Source organism: Molothrus ater, chromosome 3, assembly GCF_012460135.2.
Source record: "Molothrus ater isolate BHLD 08-10-18 breed brown headed cowbird chromosome 3, BPBGC_Mater_1.1, whole genome shotgun sequence".
Lineage (NCBI taxonomy): Eukaryota > Metazoa > Chordata > Aves > Passeriformes > Icteridae > Molothrus > Molothrus ater.
The window spans coordinates 112,167,027-112,188,408 of record NC_050480.2 but is presented as its reverse complement, the minus strand read 5'-3'; the positions used below and the strand labels follow the sequence as shown (position 1 = coordinate 112,188,408).

The 21,382-nt window shown below is 46.4% G+C and overlaps 1 protein-coding gene across 1 annotated transcript in view; it reads right to left on the bottom strand.

The window, feature by feature from the left end:
* The window catches only part of ELP3 (elongator acetyltransferase complex subunit 3), a 119,128-nt gene that overhangs the window by 84,798 nt on the left and 12,948 nt on the right, over positions 1-21,382 (bottom strand). The window contains exons 6-7 of the mRNA XM_036380310.1: positions 21,029-21,097; positions 19,075-19,229 (exon numbers count right to left, since the gene is read on the bottom strand). Of these exons, the coding sequence (XP_036236203.1) occupies positions 19,075-19,229; positions 21,029-21,097 (224 nt within the window). The remainder of the gene's footprint in view (positions 1-19,074; positions 19,230-21,028; positions 21,098-21,382) is intronic.

Below are 21,382 nucleotides of genomic sequence, written 5' to 3'. Positions count from 1 at the left end.
ACCAGACACCCCAAAGCTCCTGTCCTTGCTCCCAGGGTGCTCCAACAGATTTCCCATCTCCTTGAACTCCCACCAGCAGCACCTGGCAATGACACCCAAAGAAAAGAAACCAAAAAAATCACCCTGAAAGATGTGACCAAGCCATAAAAAAGGTTCAGAGGATCACAAGTTTGGAGTTCTGGGAAGATCTGGGCCTGCTGCAGGTGAGGGTGAGATTTCCTGTGCCAGCCTGCAGCTCCTCCCTGATCCAGAATCACAGAACTGGGAATTTTTTAAGCTCCTCCCTGATCCAGAACCACAGAATTGGGAATTTTTTAAGCTCCTCCCCGATCCAGAACCACAGAATTGGGAATTTTTTAAGCTCCTCCCTGATCCAGAACCACAGAATTGGGAATTTTTTAAGCTCCTCCCTGATCCAGAATCACAGAATTGGGAATTTTTTAAGCTCCTCCCCGATCCAGAATCACAGAATTGGGAATTTTTTAAGCTTAGAAAAGCCCTTTAAGCCCAACCAGCAGTGCCAAGACCAGCAGCCACCCCTGTCCCAGGAAATCTAAACTAAGAAGAAATTGAAACTCATTTCTTTTTAAAAAGTAATGACCAGCCCTGCCAGGCTACCAAGCCCACCCTGAACTGGGAAAAATCCCATTTGTGGGGGATAACAAGCCCAAGCAGGATGATTTCCTAAAGCAGTTTCTGGCCCTTGATGCAGAAGGAAAGCTGGGAACAAAGCAATGAGAGCACAAAGAGAGAAAATTGGAGATGTTTGGAGCCCTGGTGTTTCAGACAGAACCAAAAGCCTTTCCCAGGAACAATTTGGGGATTTCACAGAATCCCACAATCACAGAGCAGTTTGGGTTGGAAAGGAGCTTAAAGCTCACCCTGCTCCCACCCTTCCACTGTGTTAAAAACCTGAAGTAAAAACCCTACAAAACACCAGTTATTTTCTCTTTCTCAGTGTTTTTACCACATTTTAACCCCAAGGAATGGCTCTGCCACCTGAAATCCTTCCCAAGAAGAAAAGACACAGAATGAGCACAAGTGGCTCAGTTCAGACACACTTCAGGCCTAATCCTCTCTGAGGTAAAGAAATCCTAAAATACACTTGTTTTCTTCTGTTTCTCTGTATTTTTACCACATTTTAACCCCAAGGAACTGCTCTACCACTGAAAACCCTTGGAAAAAAAGCCCAGCATGAGCACAAGTGGCTCAGTTCGGAGACACTTCAGGCCTAATTCACTCTTGAGGTAAAAACCATAAAACACACCCATTTCCTTCTCTTTTTCCTTCTCTTTCTCAGTATTTTTACCACATTTTAACCCCAAGGAATGGCTCTGCCATCCAAAATCCCTCCCAAGAAGAAAAGACACAGAATTAGCACAAGTGGCACAGTTCAGAGACACTTCAGGCCTGATCCATTCTGAGGTAAAAACCCTACAACACACCAGTTATTTTCTCTTTCTCAGTGTTTTTACCACATTTTAACCCCAAGGAATGGCTCTACTACCAAAAACCCTCAGAAAAAAGGCCCAGCATGAGCAGAAGTGGCTCAGTTCAGAAACACTTCAGGCCTGATCCACTCTGAGGTAAAAACCCTACAACACCCGGGGTTTGCTTCTCTTTCACAATGTTTTTACCACAGTTTAACCCATCAAACATCCCCATTTTCTTTCTTCCTTTCTTTCTCAATATTTTTACCACATTTTAACCCCAAGGAGTAGCGCTACCACCCAAAATCCCTCTGAAAAAAAGGCCCAGCATGAGCACAAGTGGCTCAGTTTAGACACACTTTAGGCCCCATCCATTCTGAAGTAAAAAAACCCTAAACCATACCTGTTTACTCTATTTTTTAATGTCTTTACCACATTTTAACCCCAAGGAATGACTCTATCACTGAAAAACCCCCTGAAAAAAAGGCCCAGCATGAGCACAAGTGGCTCAGTTCAGAGACACTTCAGGCCTGATCCACTCTGAGGTAAAAACCCTACAACACACCAGTTATTTTCTCTGTCTCAGTGTTTTTACCACATTTTAACCCATCAAACACACCCGGTTTCCTTTTCTTTCTTAGTATTTTTACCACATTTTAACCCCAAAAAATGGCTCTACTACCAAAAACCCACAGAAAAAAGGCCCAGCATGAGCAGAAGTGGCTCAGTTCAGGCACACTTCAGGCCTGATCCACTCTGAGGTAAAAACCCTACAACACACCAATAATTTTCTCTTTCTCGGTGTTTTTACCACATTTTAACCCCAAGGAATGGCTCTACTACCAAAAACCCTCGGAAAAAAGGCCCAGCATGAGCACAAGTGGCTCAGTTCAGACACACTTCAGGCCTGACCCATCCTGTGGTTCCCACCCTTCCACTGTCCCAGGGTGCTCCAAGCCCTGTCCAGCCTGGCCTGGAGCATTTTTAGGGATGAGACAACCACAGTTTCTATGGGAAAGCTGTGTCAGGGCCTCCCCCCTGGCAGGGAAGAGCAATCCAAGGAATAATTTCTGTGCAGGAATCCAAGATGAATCTCACGAGTTTCTCTTTGCTTGAAGTGAAAAGCAGGAGGTTTGGGCAGCATTAAAGTCAATTTTTCATTTTGGTCTCCCAGTTCTTCACCACAGTGGCACTCTCAGCCTGGTGGAAAACTTCTGTGAGGAGATGGCCAAGATTCATCCTTGATTTTTCTCATTTTTGCCGTGCAATGACTTCAGGAAAAACTTGAAAAAAACAAAAACCCCATTCTGCTGCCTGTTGCCCAATCAATACAACCAACCATTAGGTCATAACTATAAAGACAAGTTTCCCAGGGAATAATCAATACTGAGTTGCAGGCGTGGGCTAACAAAGGATGCAGGAAGAAAAAGATAAAAAATAAAAATCCTTACATCTAAAATTACGGAAGAAACGACACGACAACCTCTTTTATTAAATCCTCCATGAAATTTGAGATTTTTCTTGTTGTGCTTGATGAGAGAGATGGAGCTGGGTGAGACTGACACAGACTGAAAAAACCCAGCTCCAATTTCAGCTCTGATATCGACTCACTGCAGCCTAAGGAAAGTTGCATTTTCCTAAAACACCCAACTTTTCAGCTTTTCCTGAGGAAAAACCACCACAAACTCAAAGTGCTGCTGCATAAATGAAAGTGTCCAGCCCAGCCCTTTTGCTTTTGAGTTTCTTTATCCACCTCTAAAATCAGATTGAGCTCGTCCCCAGCTGACTCCACCAGAGAAAACATTTAGCTCGAGGAAGGAAAACAGCTTGATTGCTGCTTTGAGGAAACGAAGGAATTGTATCCATAAAATTATAAAGAGAGCTAATAAAAAGCAGCCATCAGCCAGAAGTGCCAGTGAGAGTTGTGCTTTAGCTCATCTCTTGCCAAAGCAAGTCCCTCACCTATAAAAACCAAAAAGTGAAAAATGTGCAAATCCTGGTTTTCCCCACAAAAACGCTCCTGGGTTTGCTGCAGCAGCTCCAGGAACTCCTGGTGCCTCTGCTCCCTCCTGGAGAGCTCCAAGGTGCTGGAAGGAGAGGAGCTTTAAGGGTCTGGCCAAGCTGATTTTATGGTTTTACTCAACTTTTAATGGTGGTTGAGTCATTGTTTGGAAAAATGATTTCAGCTTTTGAGCTGCTGCAGTCGCTCAGAACTGCATCATCCTCGGGCACAGCCATCCCTCCCAGCCCCAGGGACGACGTGCTGTCCCCAGCAGCAACTTCCTGCCATGGGATGAGGTGAAACCTTCCCTCAAATGGCACTAAAAGGGGTTTAGTCACAAATACACAGAGAGCAGACAGCCAAAGATCACCTGGCTCTTCCCAGAGGTGGGGAAAAGCAGATTTGTGGGTGCTGGCCTCTCCTGCCAAGGAACAAGTGACAGGGAACAGCCCCAAGCTGTGCCAGGGGTGGTTTAGATTGGATGTCAGGAATAATTCCATCCCCAGGAGGGTTGGAACAGTGCTGGAGTCACCATGCTGGAAGTGCTCAAAAATGGGGATGTGGCACTTTGGGGACGTGGCACTTTGGGGGATGTGGCACTTTGGGGATGTGGCACTTTGGGGGATGTGGCACTTTGGGGATGTGGCACTTTGGGGATGTGGCACTTTGGGGACGTGGCACTTTGGGGGATGTGGCACTTTGGGGATGTGGCACTTTGGGGATGTGGCACTTTGGGGGATGTGGCACTTTGGGGATGTGGCACTTTGGGGGATGTGGCACTTTGGGGGATGTGGCACTTTGGGGATGTGGCACTTTGGGGGATGTGGCACTTTGGGGGATGTGGCACTTTGGGGATGTGGCACTTTGGGGGATGTGGCACTTTGGGGGATGTGGCACTTTGGGGACGTGGCACTTTGGGGATGTGGCACTTTGGGGACGTGGCACTTTGGGGGATGTGGCACTTTGGGGATGTGGCACTTTGGGGACGTGGTTTTTTTTTAGTGCTGCTGGACTTGATGACCTTAAAGGTCCCTTCTAAAGTGAATTATTCCATGATTCCATGATTTGAAAAAGAGAATGGAACCAAACTCTGGAAGATACAGGAGCATCTTCCATAAAGCAGGAATTGGAAAGAGCTCAAGGAGCCAGAAATGGGAGTGGCACTTGGGGACAGAAATGATGTGGCACTTGGGGATGTGGTTTAGGGCTGCTGGACTTGGTGACCTTAAAGGGCCCTTCTAAAGTGACTTATTCCATGATTCCATGATGTGGAAAAGAGAATGGAACCAAGCTCTGGAAGACAGAGAAGCATTTCCATAAAACAAGGACTGGAACGAGCTCCAGGAGCCAGAAATGGGAGGTGGAAACTGCTCCTGTCCCAGCCCTCAGGGGAGCCAAGGCTTGGGGTGGGATGCTCTGATTGCACCTCCAGGAACATCTGAGCTGAGCTCTGAACCCCCCAGCTGAACCCACACCTCCCCCAGAGCCACCTGAGGAAAAAGGGGAGGATTTTCCTACCCAGGGAACAAATTCCTGCGGATTTCTGAATTTTCAGAGCAGCGCACAAAGAGACGGAGCAGACAAAGGTGACGCAGAGAGATTTAAAAAACGAGGTTGTGGCACAAGCCAAGGCCCAGACAGAGGGAGAGCAAAGCAAGGCTGCACAAACACCCTCCCAGCTCTGCACTTCCAGCTTTGGAGCCTCCAACTTCCCAAACTCCTGAGCCATGAAAGGCGCAGGCTCCCGGGGCTGCCACGCGGATTTCAAAGCAAGCAGCCCCAAAGCTGCAGCAAAACCCCTGCTCCACACCCCCCTGCAAAAGTATGAAAGTTAAACCTCCTTTTTTGCTTTGTTCCACACCGATTGCACCCACCATGTCACCAGAAAATGAGTTTTCCTTCAAATGAATTTAGCGCCGATAAATGATGTGGTACTTTGGGGATGTGGTTTAGGGCTGCTGGACTTGATGACCTTAAAGGTCCCTTCTAAAATGAATTATTCCATGATTCCATGATTTGGAAAAGAGAATGGAACCAAACTCTGGAAAACACAGGAGCATCTTCCATAAAGCAAGGATTGGCAAGAGCTCAAGGAGGCAGAAATGGGAGTGGCACTTGGGGACAGAAAGGATGTGGCACTTTGGGGATGTGGTTTAGGGCTGCTGGACTTGATGACCTTAAAGGGCCCTTCTAAAGTGAATTATTCCATGACTCCATGATCTGGAGAAGAGAATGGAACCAAACTCTGGAAGATACAGGAGAATCTTCCATAAAGCAAGGATGGAAAGAGCTCAAGGAGGCAGAAATGGGAGGTGGAAACTGCTCCTGCTCCTGCTCTGCACAAAGCGCTCCACAAAGCTGCAACAAAACCCCTGCAAAAGTATGAAAATTAAACCTCTTTTTTGCTTTGTTCCACACCGATTGCACCCACCATGTCACCAGAAAATGAGTTTTCTTTCAAATGAATTTAGCGCTGATAAATGATGTGGCACTTTGGGCACCTGGTTTAGGGCTGCTGGACTTGGTGACCTTAAAGGTCCCTTCTAAAGCGAATTATTCCATGATTCCATGATGTGGAGAAGAGAATGGAACCAAACTCTGGAAGATACAGGAGCATCTTCCATAAATCAAGGATGGAAAGAGCTCAGGGAGGCAGAAATGGGAGTGGCATTTGGGGACAGAAATGATGTGGCACTTGGGGATGTGGTTTAGGGCTGCTGGACTTGATGACCTTAAAGGGCCCTTCTAAAGTGAATTATTCCATGACTCCATGATGTGGAAAAGAGAATGGAACCAAACTCTGGAAGATACAGGAGAATCTTCCATAAAGCAAGGATTGGGATGAGCTCAAGGAGGCAGAAATGGGAGGTGGAAACTGCTCCTGCTCTGCCGGGCACAAAGCGCTCCACAAAGCTGCAACAAAACCCCTGCAAAAGTATGAAAATTAAACCTCCTTTTTTGCTTTGTTCCACACCGATTGCACCCACCATGTCACCAGAAAATGAGTTTTCTTTCAAATTAATTTAGCGCCGTTGAAAGGCGGCGGCTCCGGGTTTGCAGCGTCAATGAGGCGAGCAGAGCGCAGCTGAGGGAACCATAAAGCACATTTCCCTATTTCACCAGCTCATTTCCATCCCGGCTGCAAAGCAATCTCCGCTGGAAAAAGGGAATTCGGGTCCCCTGTCAGCGCTGCAGGGCATGGCATGATCGCTTCGGATCGTTCTCACCTCAGCAATTGGTGATGCTTGAGTTTGTGCCGGCTTTGGAAAATCAGAATACAACAAGCACTGCTCCTGCGAGCTGCGGGGCGGTGACACGAGGAGGGGATTAACCCCAGGATGGCGTAAATAATGAGGGAATTAACCCCAAAATGTTATTCACGCACAGCACCCTGTGAAAAATGCATGTATTTTACGATTGGGTTTTGGCAAATATTCAAATGAATATTGTGTGTGTTGTGTTAGAAAGTAATGCTGGATTCATTCTCTTAAGTAGTGTGGTAAATAGAGTTTTAGGTTATAAAAAATGCTCAAATAGAAACTATGCTATGTAGGATACTTTTTATAAAGAAAGGACTTGCAGTGAGATAGCAGCCACAGGACACCTGAATCTTTCAGAGAAAATGAATTTATTGCCCCATTATCAGAAGAAATGAACTTCTTCCCACCTTGAAGGTGCTGTCAGGATTCAGAGGAAGAAGCTGAGGATGACCAGACAGAATCCTGTGTTTGAATGGAATTTATGCATCATGGATGAGGTGTATGAATATGCAATAGGTTATTGTTTTTAAGGGTTAATCCTCTGTTAATGTGTGTCCTTTTTCGGGCTTATTATTATTACGACTCTAATTGTATTACTATTTTTAAATAACCATTTTATTACTATGAAACTTTTAAAATTTTCAAGCCGAGCGATTGGCGTTTTTCACAGCCCTGTTCTCTCCATGACATCACCTCTGCCTCAGCGGCACAATTGCAATTTAAACCCCACAATCAGCACCAGGCCGGGTTCACACTCACACAGGTGGCCAAACCTTGAATAAATCTCCATTTCCAGCCACCAAGCCCAGCTGGCCACGCGGATCCCACCCCGCCATTAACATTTTAGTGCAGGTCATTGGAGAACTTGTTGTGCTTTGCCAAATTACACAGGCACAGCAGCAAGAAGGAGCAAAGTATTCCCCTTGGCAGGTGTTCAGCAGTAATTTGCTGAAAACCTACAGGAAAAATTCATTATTTAGCTCTGACAATGTCATGACCGCTAAGGCTGACGCTGTTTCCAGCAGCACGGGATGAAAAGGTGGATTTACAAATATTGCTCATTTTGGGGTGGCTCCAATTCCTGAGGAAACACCTCGGGATTCTCGGAGGGAAAAGGGTTTGGTTGCAACATCCTCAATGGGAAACCCAAAACCACACACGGCCAAAAACGTGTGGGTTTGGTTTCTTCATGCGTTCCATTCCGAACTGGAATATTTCCCATGCAGTAATAGGGCAGATAACAGGATAAGCAACCCCATTCCACGGCTGAGGAAGGGAGGAAGGAAGATGGAAAGCTCCCTGCCACGAGATTAGGATCTGATGAAATGACTTTTTGCTCAGAGAGCTTCCAAAGAACATCGACTCCAGCAGTTAAAAGTTGGAAAATGCAGCAGGAAATGAGCAGCAACAAAGGCCAGACAGCTTTGGGGCAAAATTCCATAAATTCTGCAAGACTTATGGGGGGATTAACACTCGGTGAAAAACAGGTTTTAATGGTAAATATAAACGGGTTTGATTAGTAAATATAAAATGGTTTGGGTGGGAAGGGACCTTAAAGCTCATCCCATTCCAGCCTCAACACCTTCCACTACCCCAGGTTGCTCCAACCTTGGACACTTCCAGGGATGAGGAACCACAACCTCCCTGGGAAACCTGTGCCAGTGCCTCAGCACATCCATGGCTGGGGAAGGGAAGGGAAGGGAAGGGAAGGGAAGGGAAGGGAAGGGAAGGGAAGGGAAGGGAAGGGAAGGGAAGGGAAGGGAAGGGAAGGGAAGGGAAGGGAAGGGAAGGGAAGGGAAGGGAAGGGAAGGGAAGGGAAGGGAAGGGAAGGGAAGGGAAGGGAAGGGAAGGGAAGGGAAGGGAAGGGAAGGGAAGGGAAGGGAAGGGAAGGGAAGGAAAGGGAAGGAAAGGAAAGGGAAGGAAAGGAAAGGAAAGGAAAGGAAAGGAAAGGAAAGGAAAGGAAAGGAAAGGAAAGGAAAGGAAAGGAAAGGAAAGGAAAGGAAAGGAAAGGAAAGGAAAGGAAAGGAAAGGAAAGGAAAGGAAAGGAAAGGAAAGGAAAGGAAAGGAAAGGAAAGGAAAGGAAAGGAAAGGAGGAAGTGGCGGAAGTGGCGGAAGTGGCGGAAGTGGCGGAAGTGGCGGAAGTGGCGGAAGTGGCGGAAGTGGCGGAAGTGGCGGAAGGAAGGAAGGAAGGAAGGAAGGAAGGAAGGAAGGAAGGAAGGAAGGAAGGAAGGAAGGAAGGAAGGAAGGAAGGACCAAATAACATCAACTCCAGCAGTTAAAAGTTGGAAAATGCAGCAGGAAATGAGCAGCAACAAAGGCCAGACAGCTTTGGGGTAAAAACCCCATAAATTCTGCAAGACTTAGGAAGGCATTTAGGGATTACCAATCAACGATAAACAGGTTGAAATAAAATGGTTTGGGTGGGAAGGGACCTTAAAGCTCATCCCATTCCAGCCTCAACACCTTCCACTACCCCAGGCTGCTCCAACCTTGGACACTTCCAGGGATGAGCAACCCCAACCTCCCAGGGAAACCCGTGCCAGTGCCTCAGCACATCCAAAGGCTGGAAACAAAGAAAATCTGCCTGGTTTTTTTCCAGAATTATTAGGAGCTAGGCTGCAAATCTCCGGGAACAAAAGGGAATTTGGGCAGATTTTGTGCTGTAAACGATCTGGCACTAAAACAACAGCCACTTATCTCCTGCCTGGCCTGCTGGATGTCCGCGGGGATTTGACAGACAAGCTCGGATGGATCCAGCCCATTTCCAGGGCTGCTGCTGCCTCCTGCGATTCCCCTCTGCGAAAAGTGCATTTTATACGGCTCTGTGTGGCAGATATTTACCGTGTGCGTTTGGATGTATCGATTAGCAGGGCTGTATTAACGTTTTGATAATATGGAAAATGTAATTCAAAGGTAACTTTTGCAGATAAAGTAAGAACTATGTCAGTGGGATTTTTTAAAGAAGGGAATGAGGCACTCGCAGCGAGACAGCAGCCCCAGGACACTTAAATCTTTCAGAGATAAAGAATTTTTTGTTCTCTGATCAGAAGAAATGAACTTCTTCCCACCTCGAAGGCGCTGTCAGGATTCAGAGGAAGAAGCTGAGGATGACCAGACAGAATCCTGTGTTTGAATGGAATTTCTGCATCATGTGTGAGGTGTATGAATATGCAACAGGCTGTTGTTTTTAAGGGTTAATCCTTTGTTAATGTGTGTCCTTTTTCCCAGAAAAAAGGTACCCGGACATCCATAACTCTTTGTCTCTATTGTCTCATATCGTCCTAATTCAAATTGTCCAAATCATTATTACTCTAATTACATTCCCATTTTTATAACCATTGTGTTCCTAGGAAACTTTTAACATTCTCAAACCAAGCGATTGGCGCTTTTCACACCTCCTCCTGCCGGGAGCCAGGCACGGGAGGGGGACACGGGGCCCCGGTGAGTCCCCACATCCCAAAACTGCCGCTGGAATCGGAGCTGAACCCGGCAATTTGGAGCCTCGAGAGCCTCCCTGTCCCCGCACCCGCTCATCACGGCAGGGCGAGGGCTGGGAGCTGACTGCCAGACGCAATTTTTAATCTCCCACTCGGCCAGGGGCAGAGATGGAGCTCCTTCAATCCAAAACTCCGCGGATTTGCTCCGGGGTGAGCTGTGGCAGATGAAGGGTGAGGAAGGAGCATCACCTGGAGCACAGGGTCAAGGTAGATAAAAGGAGATAAAAGGAGAACAGCGAGAGCGCTCGATGGCCCCAGCATGAATCACCGCACAGTGACTCAAAGCCTGCCTCGGTTTTTTTTGGTTTTTTTTTTTTTTTTTTTTTTTTTTTTGTTGTTGTTGTTGGTTTTTTTTGGTTTTTTGGTTTTTTTTTTGTTGGAATCACAATTAGCAGCTCGGGAAGCTCAATTAAGGGACATTAGTGGAACGAGCTCCGGAATTGCAGGGCGGTTTTTCGGCTGCCTGCAGGAGGCAGGAGGTGAAAAGGGTTTGCTCTGACCTCTGGCCAGGAGGAGAGGATTTCTCACTCTGGGCTCAGTGGAACACAGGCACAGGCTCAATGCGCTCATCTGTTACCCCACAGATCCCACAGCGCCCTAAAAACTGAGCAAAAAGGCTGAGTTTTGGTTAAAACGCAGCACCAGGCTGCCCCTGTCTCCCAGAAAAGGTCCAAAAGTCTTATTTAGAACAGACTTCAACTTTAAAAAGCGCCATTTTTTAAAAGCAGCTTTGTTCCTCGATATTGAAAAGCAAATCCAGGCGTTGCTGAACCTTCAGAATCCCAAAATTCCAGACTGGTTTGGGCGGGAAGGGACCTCAAAGCTCATCCAGTTCCCACCCCAACACCTTCCCCTGTCCCAGGTTGCTCCAGCCTGGCCTTGGACACCTCAGGGATCCAGGAACAGCCACAAATCCTCTGGGAATTCTGTGCCAGGGCCACCCCACCCTCCCAAAATCCCACCCAGCCCCGCCCTCTGCCTGCAGCCACCAGGATTTCCTGGAGCCATCAGAGGAATGGCTGAAAAATCTGAAATTAAGGTGGGAATCTGAGAATGGTTGGGGTTGAAGAGGTCTCTGGCTGAAAAATCTGCAATTAAGGTGGGAATCTGAGAATGGTTGGGGTTGAAGAGGTCTCTGGCTGAAATATCTGAAATTGAGGTGAGAATCTGAGAATGGTTGGGGTTGAGAGGTCTCTGGCTGAAATATCTGAAATTAAGGTGGGAATCTGAGAATGGTTGGGGTTGAGAGGTCTCCGGCTGGAATATCTGAAATTAAGGTGGGAATTTGAAAATGGTTGGGGTTGGAGCTCAGATTTTGTCCTGTTCGCCCCCCCAAAAAAAATCAATCTGGCTTTTTTTGGGATGGCTGGAGGAAAACTTCCCTCCCCACCAGGATAATTGTGGGTAACTGCTGCCTGTCCCCAGCCCCACGGGGGACACAAAAGAATTCCTGGCACAGGCAACTGATGGAAATCCAAGGAAAAGGTGGATGGAAATCCAGAGAAAAGGTGGATGGAAATCCAAGGAAAATGTGGATGGAAATCCAAGGAAAAGGTGGATGGAAATCCAGGGAAAAGGTGGATGGAAATCCAGGGAAAAGGTGGATGGAAATCCAAGGAAAAGGTGGATGGAAATCCAGGGAAAAGGTGGATGGAAATCCAAGGAAAAGGTGGATGGAAATCCAGGGAAAAGGTGGATGGAAATCCAAGGAAAAGATGGATGGAAATCCAAGGAAAAGATAGATGGAAATCCAAGGAAAAGGTGGATGGAAATCCAAGGAAAAGGTGGATGGAAATCCAGGGAAAAGGTGGATGGAAATCCAAGGAAAAGGTGGATGGAAGTCCAGGGAAAAGGTGGATGGAAATCCAAGGAAAATGTGGATGGAAATCCAGGGAAAAGGTGGATGGAAATCCAAGGAAAAGGTGGAGTCAGGAGCTGCTCCACCAGGAATCAAAGGCAGCAATTCCCCCTCAAGGGTTCTGGGGTTCCATGTGGAAAATGAGATTTTTAAGGGACTGATGGCCCAGTTTTGGATCTGTTATGGGATATCTGCGTCTGCTCCACCAGGAATCAAAGGCAGCAATTCCTCCTCAAGGGTTCTGGGGGTTCCATGTGGAAAATGAGATTTTTAAGGGACTGATGGTCCAGTTTTGGGTCTGTTGTGGGGATATTTGTGTGTGATTTGCAGCTGGATGTTGTCTCAGGAAAATCAGAGATTAGAGTGGGTTATCTCCTCACTCTGTCACATGCCAGCCTTATCAAACATCAGGCATCAGAAGAAAAAGTTTAAAAATATAAATTATTTCTGTGTCCCTAAAGATACTGAAACCACAGAAATCATGAAAATCAGGGAATGGTTTGGGTGGGGAAAATCATGGAATGGTTTGGGTGGGAGGGACCTTCAGGATGATCCAATTCCAAGCACCTTCCATGAGATCAGGCTGCTCCAGCCTGGCCTTGGACACTTCCAAGGATTTCTGGGAATTGTATTCAGCCAGGAATTGCTTCCCATCTAAATCCCATCTAAACCTCTCTTTTCCCAGTGGAAATCACCGAAATGATGAAAATCATGGAATGGTTTGGGTGGGAAGGGACAATTCCAAGCACCTGCAGGAACCTTCCATGAAATCAGGCTGCTCCAGCCTGGCCTTGGACACTTCCAGGGATCTCTGGGAGTTGTATTCAGCCAGGAATTCCTTCCCAAATCCCATCTAAACCTCTCTAAATCCCTTCTAAAGATACTAAAATCACAGAAATGATGAAAATCATGGAATGGTTTGGGTGGGAAGGGACCATTCCAAGCACCTGCAGGAACCTTCCATGAAATCAGGCTGTCCTGGCCTTGGACACTGCCAGGGATCTCTGGAGATGCCATTCACCCAGGAATTCCTTCCCAAACCCCATCTAAACCTCTCTAAATCCCTTCTAAAGATACTAAAATCACAGAAATCATGAAAATCAGGGAATGGTTTGGGTGGGGAAAATCATGGAATGGTTTGGGTGGAAGGGACCTTCAAGATGATCCAATTCCAAGCACCTGCAGGAGCCTTCCATCAAATCAGGCTGCCCTGGCCTTGGACACTTCCAGGGATCTCTGGAGATGCCATTCAGCCAGGAATTCCTTCCCAAACCCCATCCAAACCTCTCTCTCCTCAGTGAGAACCCATTCCCTGTCCCTCCATCCCTTACCCCAAGCCCTCTCCAGCTCTCCTGGATCCCCTGGAGGCTCTGAGCTCTCCTGGATCCCCTGGAGGCTCTGAGCTCTCCTGGATCCCCTGGAGGCTCTGAGCTCTCCCCGGATCCCCTGGAGGCTCTGAGCTCTCCTGGATCCCCTGGAGGCTCTGAGCTCTCCTGGAGCCCCTGGAGGCTCTGAGCTCTCCCTGGATCCCCGTTAGGCTCTGAGCTCTCCCTGGATCCCCTGGAGGCTCTGAGCTCTCCTGGATCCCCGTTAGGCTCTGAGCTCTCCCTGGATCCCCTGGAGGCTCTGAGCTCTCCTGGATCCCCTGGAGGCTCTGAGCTCTCCCTGGATCCCCTGGAGGCTCTGAGCTCTCCCTGGATCCCCTGGAGGCTCTGAGCTCTCCTGGATCCCCTGGAGGCTCTGAGCTCTCCCTGGATCCCCTGGAGGCTCTGAGCTCTCCCTGGATCCCCTGGAGGCTCTGAGCTCTCCCTGGATCCCCTGGATCCCCTGAGCTCTCCCTGGATCCCCTGGAGGCTCTGAGCTCTCCTGGATCCCCTGGAGGCTCTGAGCTCTCCCTGGATCCCCTGGAGGCTCTGAGCTCTCCTGGATCCCCTGAGCTCTCCTGGAGCCCCTGGAGGCTCTGAGCTCTCCCTGGATCCCCGTTAGGCTCTGAGCTCTCCTGGATCCCCTGGAGGCTCTGAGCTCTCCTGGATCCCCGTTAGGCTCTGAGCTCTCCTGGATCCCCTGGAGGCTCTGAGCTCTCCTGGATCCCCTGGAGGCTCTGAGCTCTCCCTGGATCCCCTGGAGGCTCTGAGCTCTCCTGGATCCCCCTTAGACTCTGAGCTCTCCTGGATCCCCTGGAGGCTCTGAGCTCTCCTGGATCCCCTGGAGGCTCTGAGCTCTCCCTGGATCCCCTGGAGGCTCTGAGCTCTCCTGGATCCCCTGGAGGCTCTGAGCTCTCCTGGATCCCCGTTAGGCTCTGAGCTCTCCCTGGATCCCCGTTAGGCTCTGAGCTCTCCCTGGATCCCTTGAGGCTCTGAGCTCTCCTGGATCCCCGTTAGGCTCTGAGCTCTCCTGGATCCCCGTTAGGCTCTGAGCTCTCCTGGATCCCCTGGAGGCTCTGAGCTCTCCCTGGATCCCCTGGAGGCTCTGAGCTCTCCTGGAGCCCCTGGATCCCCTGAGCTCTCCTGGATCCCTGTTAGGCTCTGAGCTCTCCCTGGATCCCCTGGAGGCTCTGAGCTCTCCCTGGATCCCCTGGAGGCTCTGAGCTCTCCGGGATCCCCTGGAGGCTTTGAGCTCTCCTGGATCCCCTTGAGGCTCTGAGCTCTCCCTGGATCCCTTTTTTCCCCTTGATCCCCCCCAGCCCGGCTCGGGAGGCGCTGCTGCACTCCCAGGAGGCGCAGGGCTGCAATCCCGGATTTTTGTGCTTTTCCCCGAGCTCCGTTCCCTCATTAGGAGTCAGCTCCCGCTGCTGCCGTGGTGACTCACGGTGGTGGTGGTGGCAGCTCAATAAGCCCAGCACCCCTCATGACTCACGGGTCAGGTGAGAGGAGCAGCAATTCTCATTTGCATGAGCATTTTTACACCTTTCCCCTGCTCTTGATTGTCCTCGGCAAAGAGCAAAAGGAGCCGCAATCAACTCCACGCTCGGGGCCTTGATGGGAGCAGATGAGTTTCTCCAGGGGGAGAAGCAAAAAATAAATAAAAACCCATCCAGCAGCGATTCTGTGGCGATTGTGAAACCCTGAATGATTTTAATAATTGCAAACCTGCTGCTGAGGAAGGGAAGCTTATCAGCGAGCCCACAGCCCGGCCTGACAGGCACCCAGAGATTCTGAAGTGGTGCTCTCAGGGAGAAAAATGAAAACTTCTCGGTCCTCCCAGAAACAAAGATCCCCCCTGGCTCTGCAATTCTTTACCCACTCCTCGGCCAAGCTATTTCTCAAGCAAAGCCAAGCACCTCGAGCAAAGATTTCTGTCTGAATTTCTGTTTATTACCCCAAAAGGGAGGTGCTGCAGAAATATTAAAACCCAGGGAATTAATTCCCTTCCTCGCCTCTGGAAGTTTCCCTGTTTTATCTTTGCAAAAAATCACACTTTTGGTGGATGAGTTCACACATTTATCTGCAAGAAAACCAGAATTTCAGGAGATTCAGGTGACATCCAGGCTGGTTTGAGGGATAATTTCTTTACCCTATCCCAGTGAGGGAAAGGATGCTTTTTATCAGATTAGCTGGCACCAGGAGCCTCAGAGGGCTGATGGAGATGAAGCATCACAAGAAGAAAATTGAAAATGACGTTGGCAGATTGCTGATCCCTCAGGTCTGTGTGTCAGCGTGACAGCAGAGCACGGGGCTGGGACAAAAACCAGAAATTACTGGGGGGAAAGGGGGAAAATCGGGGTTTGGAGCAAGAGGGGAGAGTGGGAGCGTCCCTGTGGGTGGCAGGGATGAGTTAAGGTCCTTTCCAAGCCAAACCATGCCAGGATTCTGGGATTCTCTGCTGGATGAAGGTCCTGTCCCCCATGGAGAATCTCTGTACAAAATCTGAACTGAAATAAAGATTTGCCCAAGAAATAAATCCTCCAGAACCCCATTCAGATCCCATTCAGATCCCACAGCACACAACAGGGAAAACACCCTCAGAACTCCTCAGCCATGAGAGCGGTGCCAAAAATCCCCACAGCAGCCCCTGCCCAGGGAGATTTTCCAAGGAAGTTTTTGACCATCCCACAAATCCCCACAGGCTGAAGGTCCTGTCCCACATGGAGAATCTCTGTACAAAATCTGAACTGAAATAAAGATTTGCCCAAGAAATAAATCCTCCAGAACCCCATTCAGATCCCATTCAGATCCCACAGCTCACAGCAGGGAAAACACCCTCAGAACTCCTCTCAGCCATGAGAGCGGTGCCAAAAATCCCCACAGCAGCCCCTGCACAGGGAGATTTTCCAAGGAAGTTTTTGACCATCCCACAAATCCCCACAGCAGGTCTGGGGATGCCACTGCCAGCATCTCCTTCCAGTTTCATCTGTAATTCAAGGGGTTTTTTCCTTGCTGCCTGCTCTGTGCTCCTCCACAGTCCTGTGCTTTCATCCAGGGATTGGCCAGGATGGCACCAGGGAGGAGATTTGGGAGCTGGTGCCATCAGCAAGGCCCCGGCAAACAGCACCAACCTGGCTCAAGGTCCTGTCCCACATGGAGAATCTCTGTACAAAATCTGAACTGAAATAAAGATTTGCCCAAGAAATAAATCCTCCAGAACCCCATTCAGATCCCACAGCTCACAGCAGGGAAAACACCCTCAGAACTCCTCAGCCATGAGAGCGGTGCCAAAAATCCCCACAGCAGCCCCTGCACAGGGAGATTTTCCAAGGAAAAAATATCCCTGTCCAAGAGATTTGACCATCCCACAAATTCACAACTTTAAAACTGCAAAAAACACAGTTTAATCTATAATTCAAGGGGTTTTTCCTTGCTGCCTGCTCTGTGCTCCTCCACAGTCCTGTGCTTTCATCCAGGGATTGGCCAGGATGGCACCAGGGAGGAGATTTGGGAGCTGGTGCCATCAGCAAGGCCCCGGCAAACAGCACCAACCTGGCTCAAGGTCCTGTCCCACACTGGACAAAATCTGAACTGAAATAAAGATTTGCCCAAGAAATAAATCCTCCAGAACCCCATTGAGATCCCATTCAGATCCCACAGCTCACAGCAGGGAAAACACCCTCAGAACTCCTCAGCCATGAGAGCAGTGCCAAAAATCCCCACAGCAGCCCCTGCACAGGGAGATTTTCCAAGGAAGTTTTTGACCATCCCACAAATCCCCACAGGCTGAAGGTCCTGTCCCACATGGAGCAATCTCTGTACAAAATCTGAACTGAAATAAAGATTTGCCCAAGAAATAAATCCTCCAGAACCCCATTCAGATCCCACAGCACACAGCAGGGAAAACACCCTCAGAACTCCTCTCAGCCTCTGCTGGAAGTGCTGAAGGAGCTGAATCCTGGCCACAGAAAGGAATAAATTCAACCTTGACTGTTCAGCTCAGGTGCCACTGAGCATCCCAAGCAAGGCTGCAGTGCCACAGGGCAACAGCCCAGCTCCAGAAGCACAAAGAGCAAAAGCTCTGATTCATCCCCAGCCCCGTTTTCTCCACCTCTCCAAATGCAACTCCAGTAACTCCCACAGAACTCCATTTACCAAGCACTCAGAGTGAGTTTTATGTTAAAAATATGAACCTTGATTCATCTGCTGAGGAACCCACACGCTGCCAGGGCAGGATTTCTGTCACCCTGCTCTGACTCCACCGAGTCACTTTGCCTTTAAAATTGCTGGGGCAGAAATAATTCCCTTATTATCTGCCCAGCAAAGGCCAGGCAGCTTGAAAAATTATTCTAGGCCCAATAAAATCAGCTAAGACACCTGCAGCAGGAGGAAAAAAAAAATATAAAATATGGACTTCCCACACCATGAATCACAGCAATAATCAGAATGGACCACCCTCCTTCCCTGAGGAGCTGTGTCCTTCAGAAACTCTTTGCCCAACTTGGTTTTTATTTTATCTCGATAAAAACCCACTTGGAAAGAGCAGGAGGGTGGTTTTTCTTTGCTCTTTGAGCGACGAGAAGTGGGAGGAACAACAAAAAAAAAAAAAAAAAAAGCAAATAAAAGGAGCTGAAGTGTTTGGTGCCCTCCAGAGGAAAAAGGGAATTAAGTCGCAGCTTTGAGGTACAAAGGGCTGGTTTTGAAATAATTTCTGCTGGAAATTAGGGTTCTAAAATCACTTTAGCTCTAAAATAATTTCTCTTGGAGGCGGCAGCTCTAAAATCACTTTTCTTGAGCTGGGTAACACCACAAATAAAAACCCACAGCAGCACAGCCAAGGGACGCTCACTTATTTATCAACTCCAAAACAACCAAACCTCTATTTTAATTCTTTTTTTTTTTTGTTTTCAAGCATTGAAAACTCAGAATTTCCTGCCCTGAACGGATCAGGCTGTGAGAATTTGAGAATTGGAGAGGCCAGGAGGTGTTTTGGGGCTGGAAGGGGCCGGGAGCTCTGACGCTCTCGGGGCTGAGTCATCCCTGACGTCCCAGCTCCCCCTCCCCAGCTGCAGGCAACAAAAAAATCAAAAATAAATCGAGAATCAATCAAGAATCAATCAAGAATCAATCAAGAATCAATCCCGTGGCCCTGGCGTTCGTCACAACCCCAAATCCGGGTGGTGAAGCGTGACAGAGCTGCCTGGAACGGCAAAAAAATCCGAAAAATTTGGATTTTCCTGCGCTTCCGGGGGTGCTGCTCTGCAGAGCTGGAAATGTTCAGTGCTCAAGAACAACGTCTTTAAAAAAAAAATAGGGTTTTCCTCATTGTTTTCAAAGAATAAATAATTTCAGCTGGGAATTATTGCTCACCTGACAGCCTCTGCCTCGTTGTTGGGTCTGCCTGGTGCTGCTCTGCAGAGCTGGGAATGTTCAGTGCTCAAAAACCACCTCTTTTCCAAAAAAAAAACATCCCAAAAAATAAGATTTTCCTCATTGTTTTCAAAGAATAAACAATTTCAACTGGGAATAATTGCTCACCTGACAGCCTCTGCCACGTTGTTGGAATATTCAGTGCCCAAGAACCACAGAGTTTCCAAAAAAAAACCTGATTTTCCTCCTTGTTTTCAAAGGATAAAGAATTGAAGCTGGGAATTATTGCTGACCTGACAGCTTCTGCCACGTTGTTGGAAGTGTGACCAGACAAGGCATCGTGCAGGTTCCTGATGAAATAATCCCTGTAATCCTCAGGTAAAGCCATGAAAGTTCCACCCATCACAATAAATTCCACTTTGTCCACGCTGTGGCCCAGCTGCTTCAGCTGGAAAATTAAAAATAGCACAGGAGAAATCATCAGCTGGGGATTTATCCCAAAGATTTCGCTGTAATTCTTGATTTTTTTAAAGTTGCGTTTGATTTTTTTGTTGTTGTTTTATGAGAAATTATTGGTTTTGTATAGGTTTAAATAATGATTTTTTTTTTTGGTAAAAAAACCCTCAAAAATTACTTTGTTTACTGTAAGAACTTAGTGCAGGTATTGTAGAGAGTTTTCCTGAAAAAACAGAATTATTTCAGTTGCAGGTTCCAGTTTAAATTACCTAAATTGAGCCAAAAAGGCAAAAAATTCTTTGAATTCCCTTTCATCCATGTAGAATTTCCTTTAATCCTTAAAATTTCCTTTAATCCTGAGTGAGAAAGTTCTGAATTCATGGAGAATTTTCCAATGGATTTGGAGATAAAGAAAGAACTGATCAAAGCAGACCAGGATTGAGAAACTTTTCACACCCAAATAAAAGAATTTTGGGATGATTATTAAAAATCAGGTAAGGACCTTAGGAGAGATTCAAAATTCACCTTTTTTTTCATGGAAATGGGAGTTGGACAATTGAAAATGGATAAATTTAAATCGAGAAATTTAATTTTTAATTTTTTATATTTTTTAGTTTTTAAAAATTTTTTAATTTTTAAAAATTTTTTAATTTCTGCTTTGAATTTCCTTTCATCCATGTAAAATTTCCTTTAGTCCTCAAAATCCTGAGGGAAAGTTCTGAATTCATGGAGAATTTTCCAATGGATTTGGAGATAAAGAAAAAACTGATCAAAGCAGATTTAAATTTAACTCTAGAAATTGAATTTTTAATTTTTTAAAATTTTTTAGTTTTTTAAAATTTTTTAATTTCTGCTTTGAATTTCCATTAATCCTTAAATTTTCCTTTAATCCTCAAAATCCTGAGGGAAAGTTCTGAATTCATGGAGAATTTTCCAATGGATTTGGAGATAAAGAAAGAACTGATCAAAGCAGACCAGGATTGAGAAACTTTTCACACCCAAATAAAAGAATTTTGGGATGATTATTAAAAATCAGGTAAGGACCTTAGGAGAGATTCAAAATTCACCTTTTTTTTCATGGAAATGGGAGTTGGACAATTGAAAATGGATAAATTTAAATCGAGAAATTTAATTTTTAATTTTTTATATTTTTTAGTTTTTAAAAATTTTTTAATTTTTAAAAATTTTTTAATTTCTGCTTTGAATTTCCTTTCATCCATGTAAAATTTCCTTTAGTCCTCAAAATCCTGAGGGAAAGTTCTGAATTCATGGAGAATTTTCCAATGGATTTGGAGATAAAGAAAAAACTGATCAAAGCAGATTTAAATTTAACTCTAGAAATTGAATTTTTAATTTTTTAAAATTTTTTAGTTTTTTAAAATTTTTTAATTTCTGCTTTGAATTTCCATTAATCCTTAAATTTTCCTTTAATCCTCAAAATCCTGAGGGAAAGTTCTGAATTCATGGAGAATTTTCCAATGGATTTGGAGATAAAGAAAGAACTGATCAAAGCAGACCAGGATTGAGAAACTTTTCACACCCAAATAAAAGAATTTTGGGATGATTATTAAAAATCAGGTAAGGACCTTAGGAGAGGTCCAAAATTCACCATTTCTTTCATGGAAATGAGAGTTGGACAATTGAAAACGGATAAATTTAACTGTAGAAATTGAATTTTTAATTTTTTTAAATTTTAATTTTTTTTAAATTTTTTAATTTCTGCAGCCCAGCAGTTGAAGAAATTGAAATAATTCTGATTTTTTTGCATCCCAAATTGAAGGAAACCCGTACCTGCTCCACTCTGTGCCTGGTCTGGAGGAAGGGATCGTAGCGAGCCCGGATGGCCCTCATGGATGTTGGCTGAAAAAAAAACCCCAAAAATTCATTTTAGAGACTTTATTTTCCCCCCAAAACGCTGAAAACTTCAAATCCTGACTGACCCAAAGCCTCCAAACCCCCAACCCAAAACTCTGTAAAATTGGAAATATGAATTTGGCTCTTTAAAATCTTTTTAAAAATTTCAACATTTTTACCCTGAGACAGCAACGTGACCTAAAATCAGCAAAATTATTCCATTTTTGGTGTTTGCATTCCAAGGAAATTCCAATATTTTGGAATATTCCAAACGATTCCAATATTTTTAGC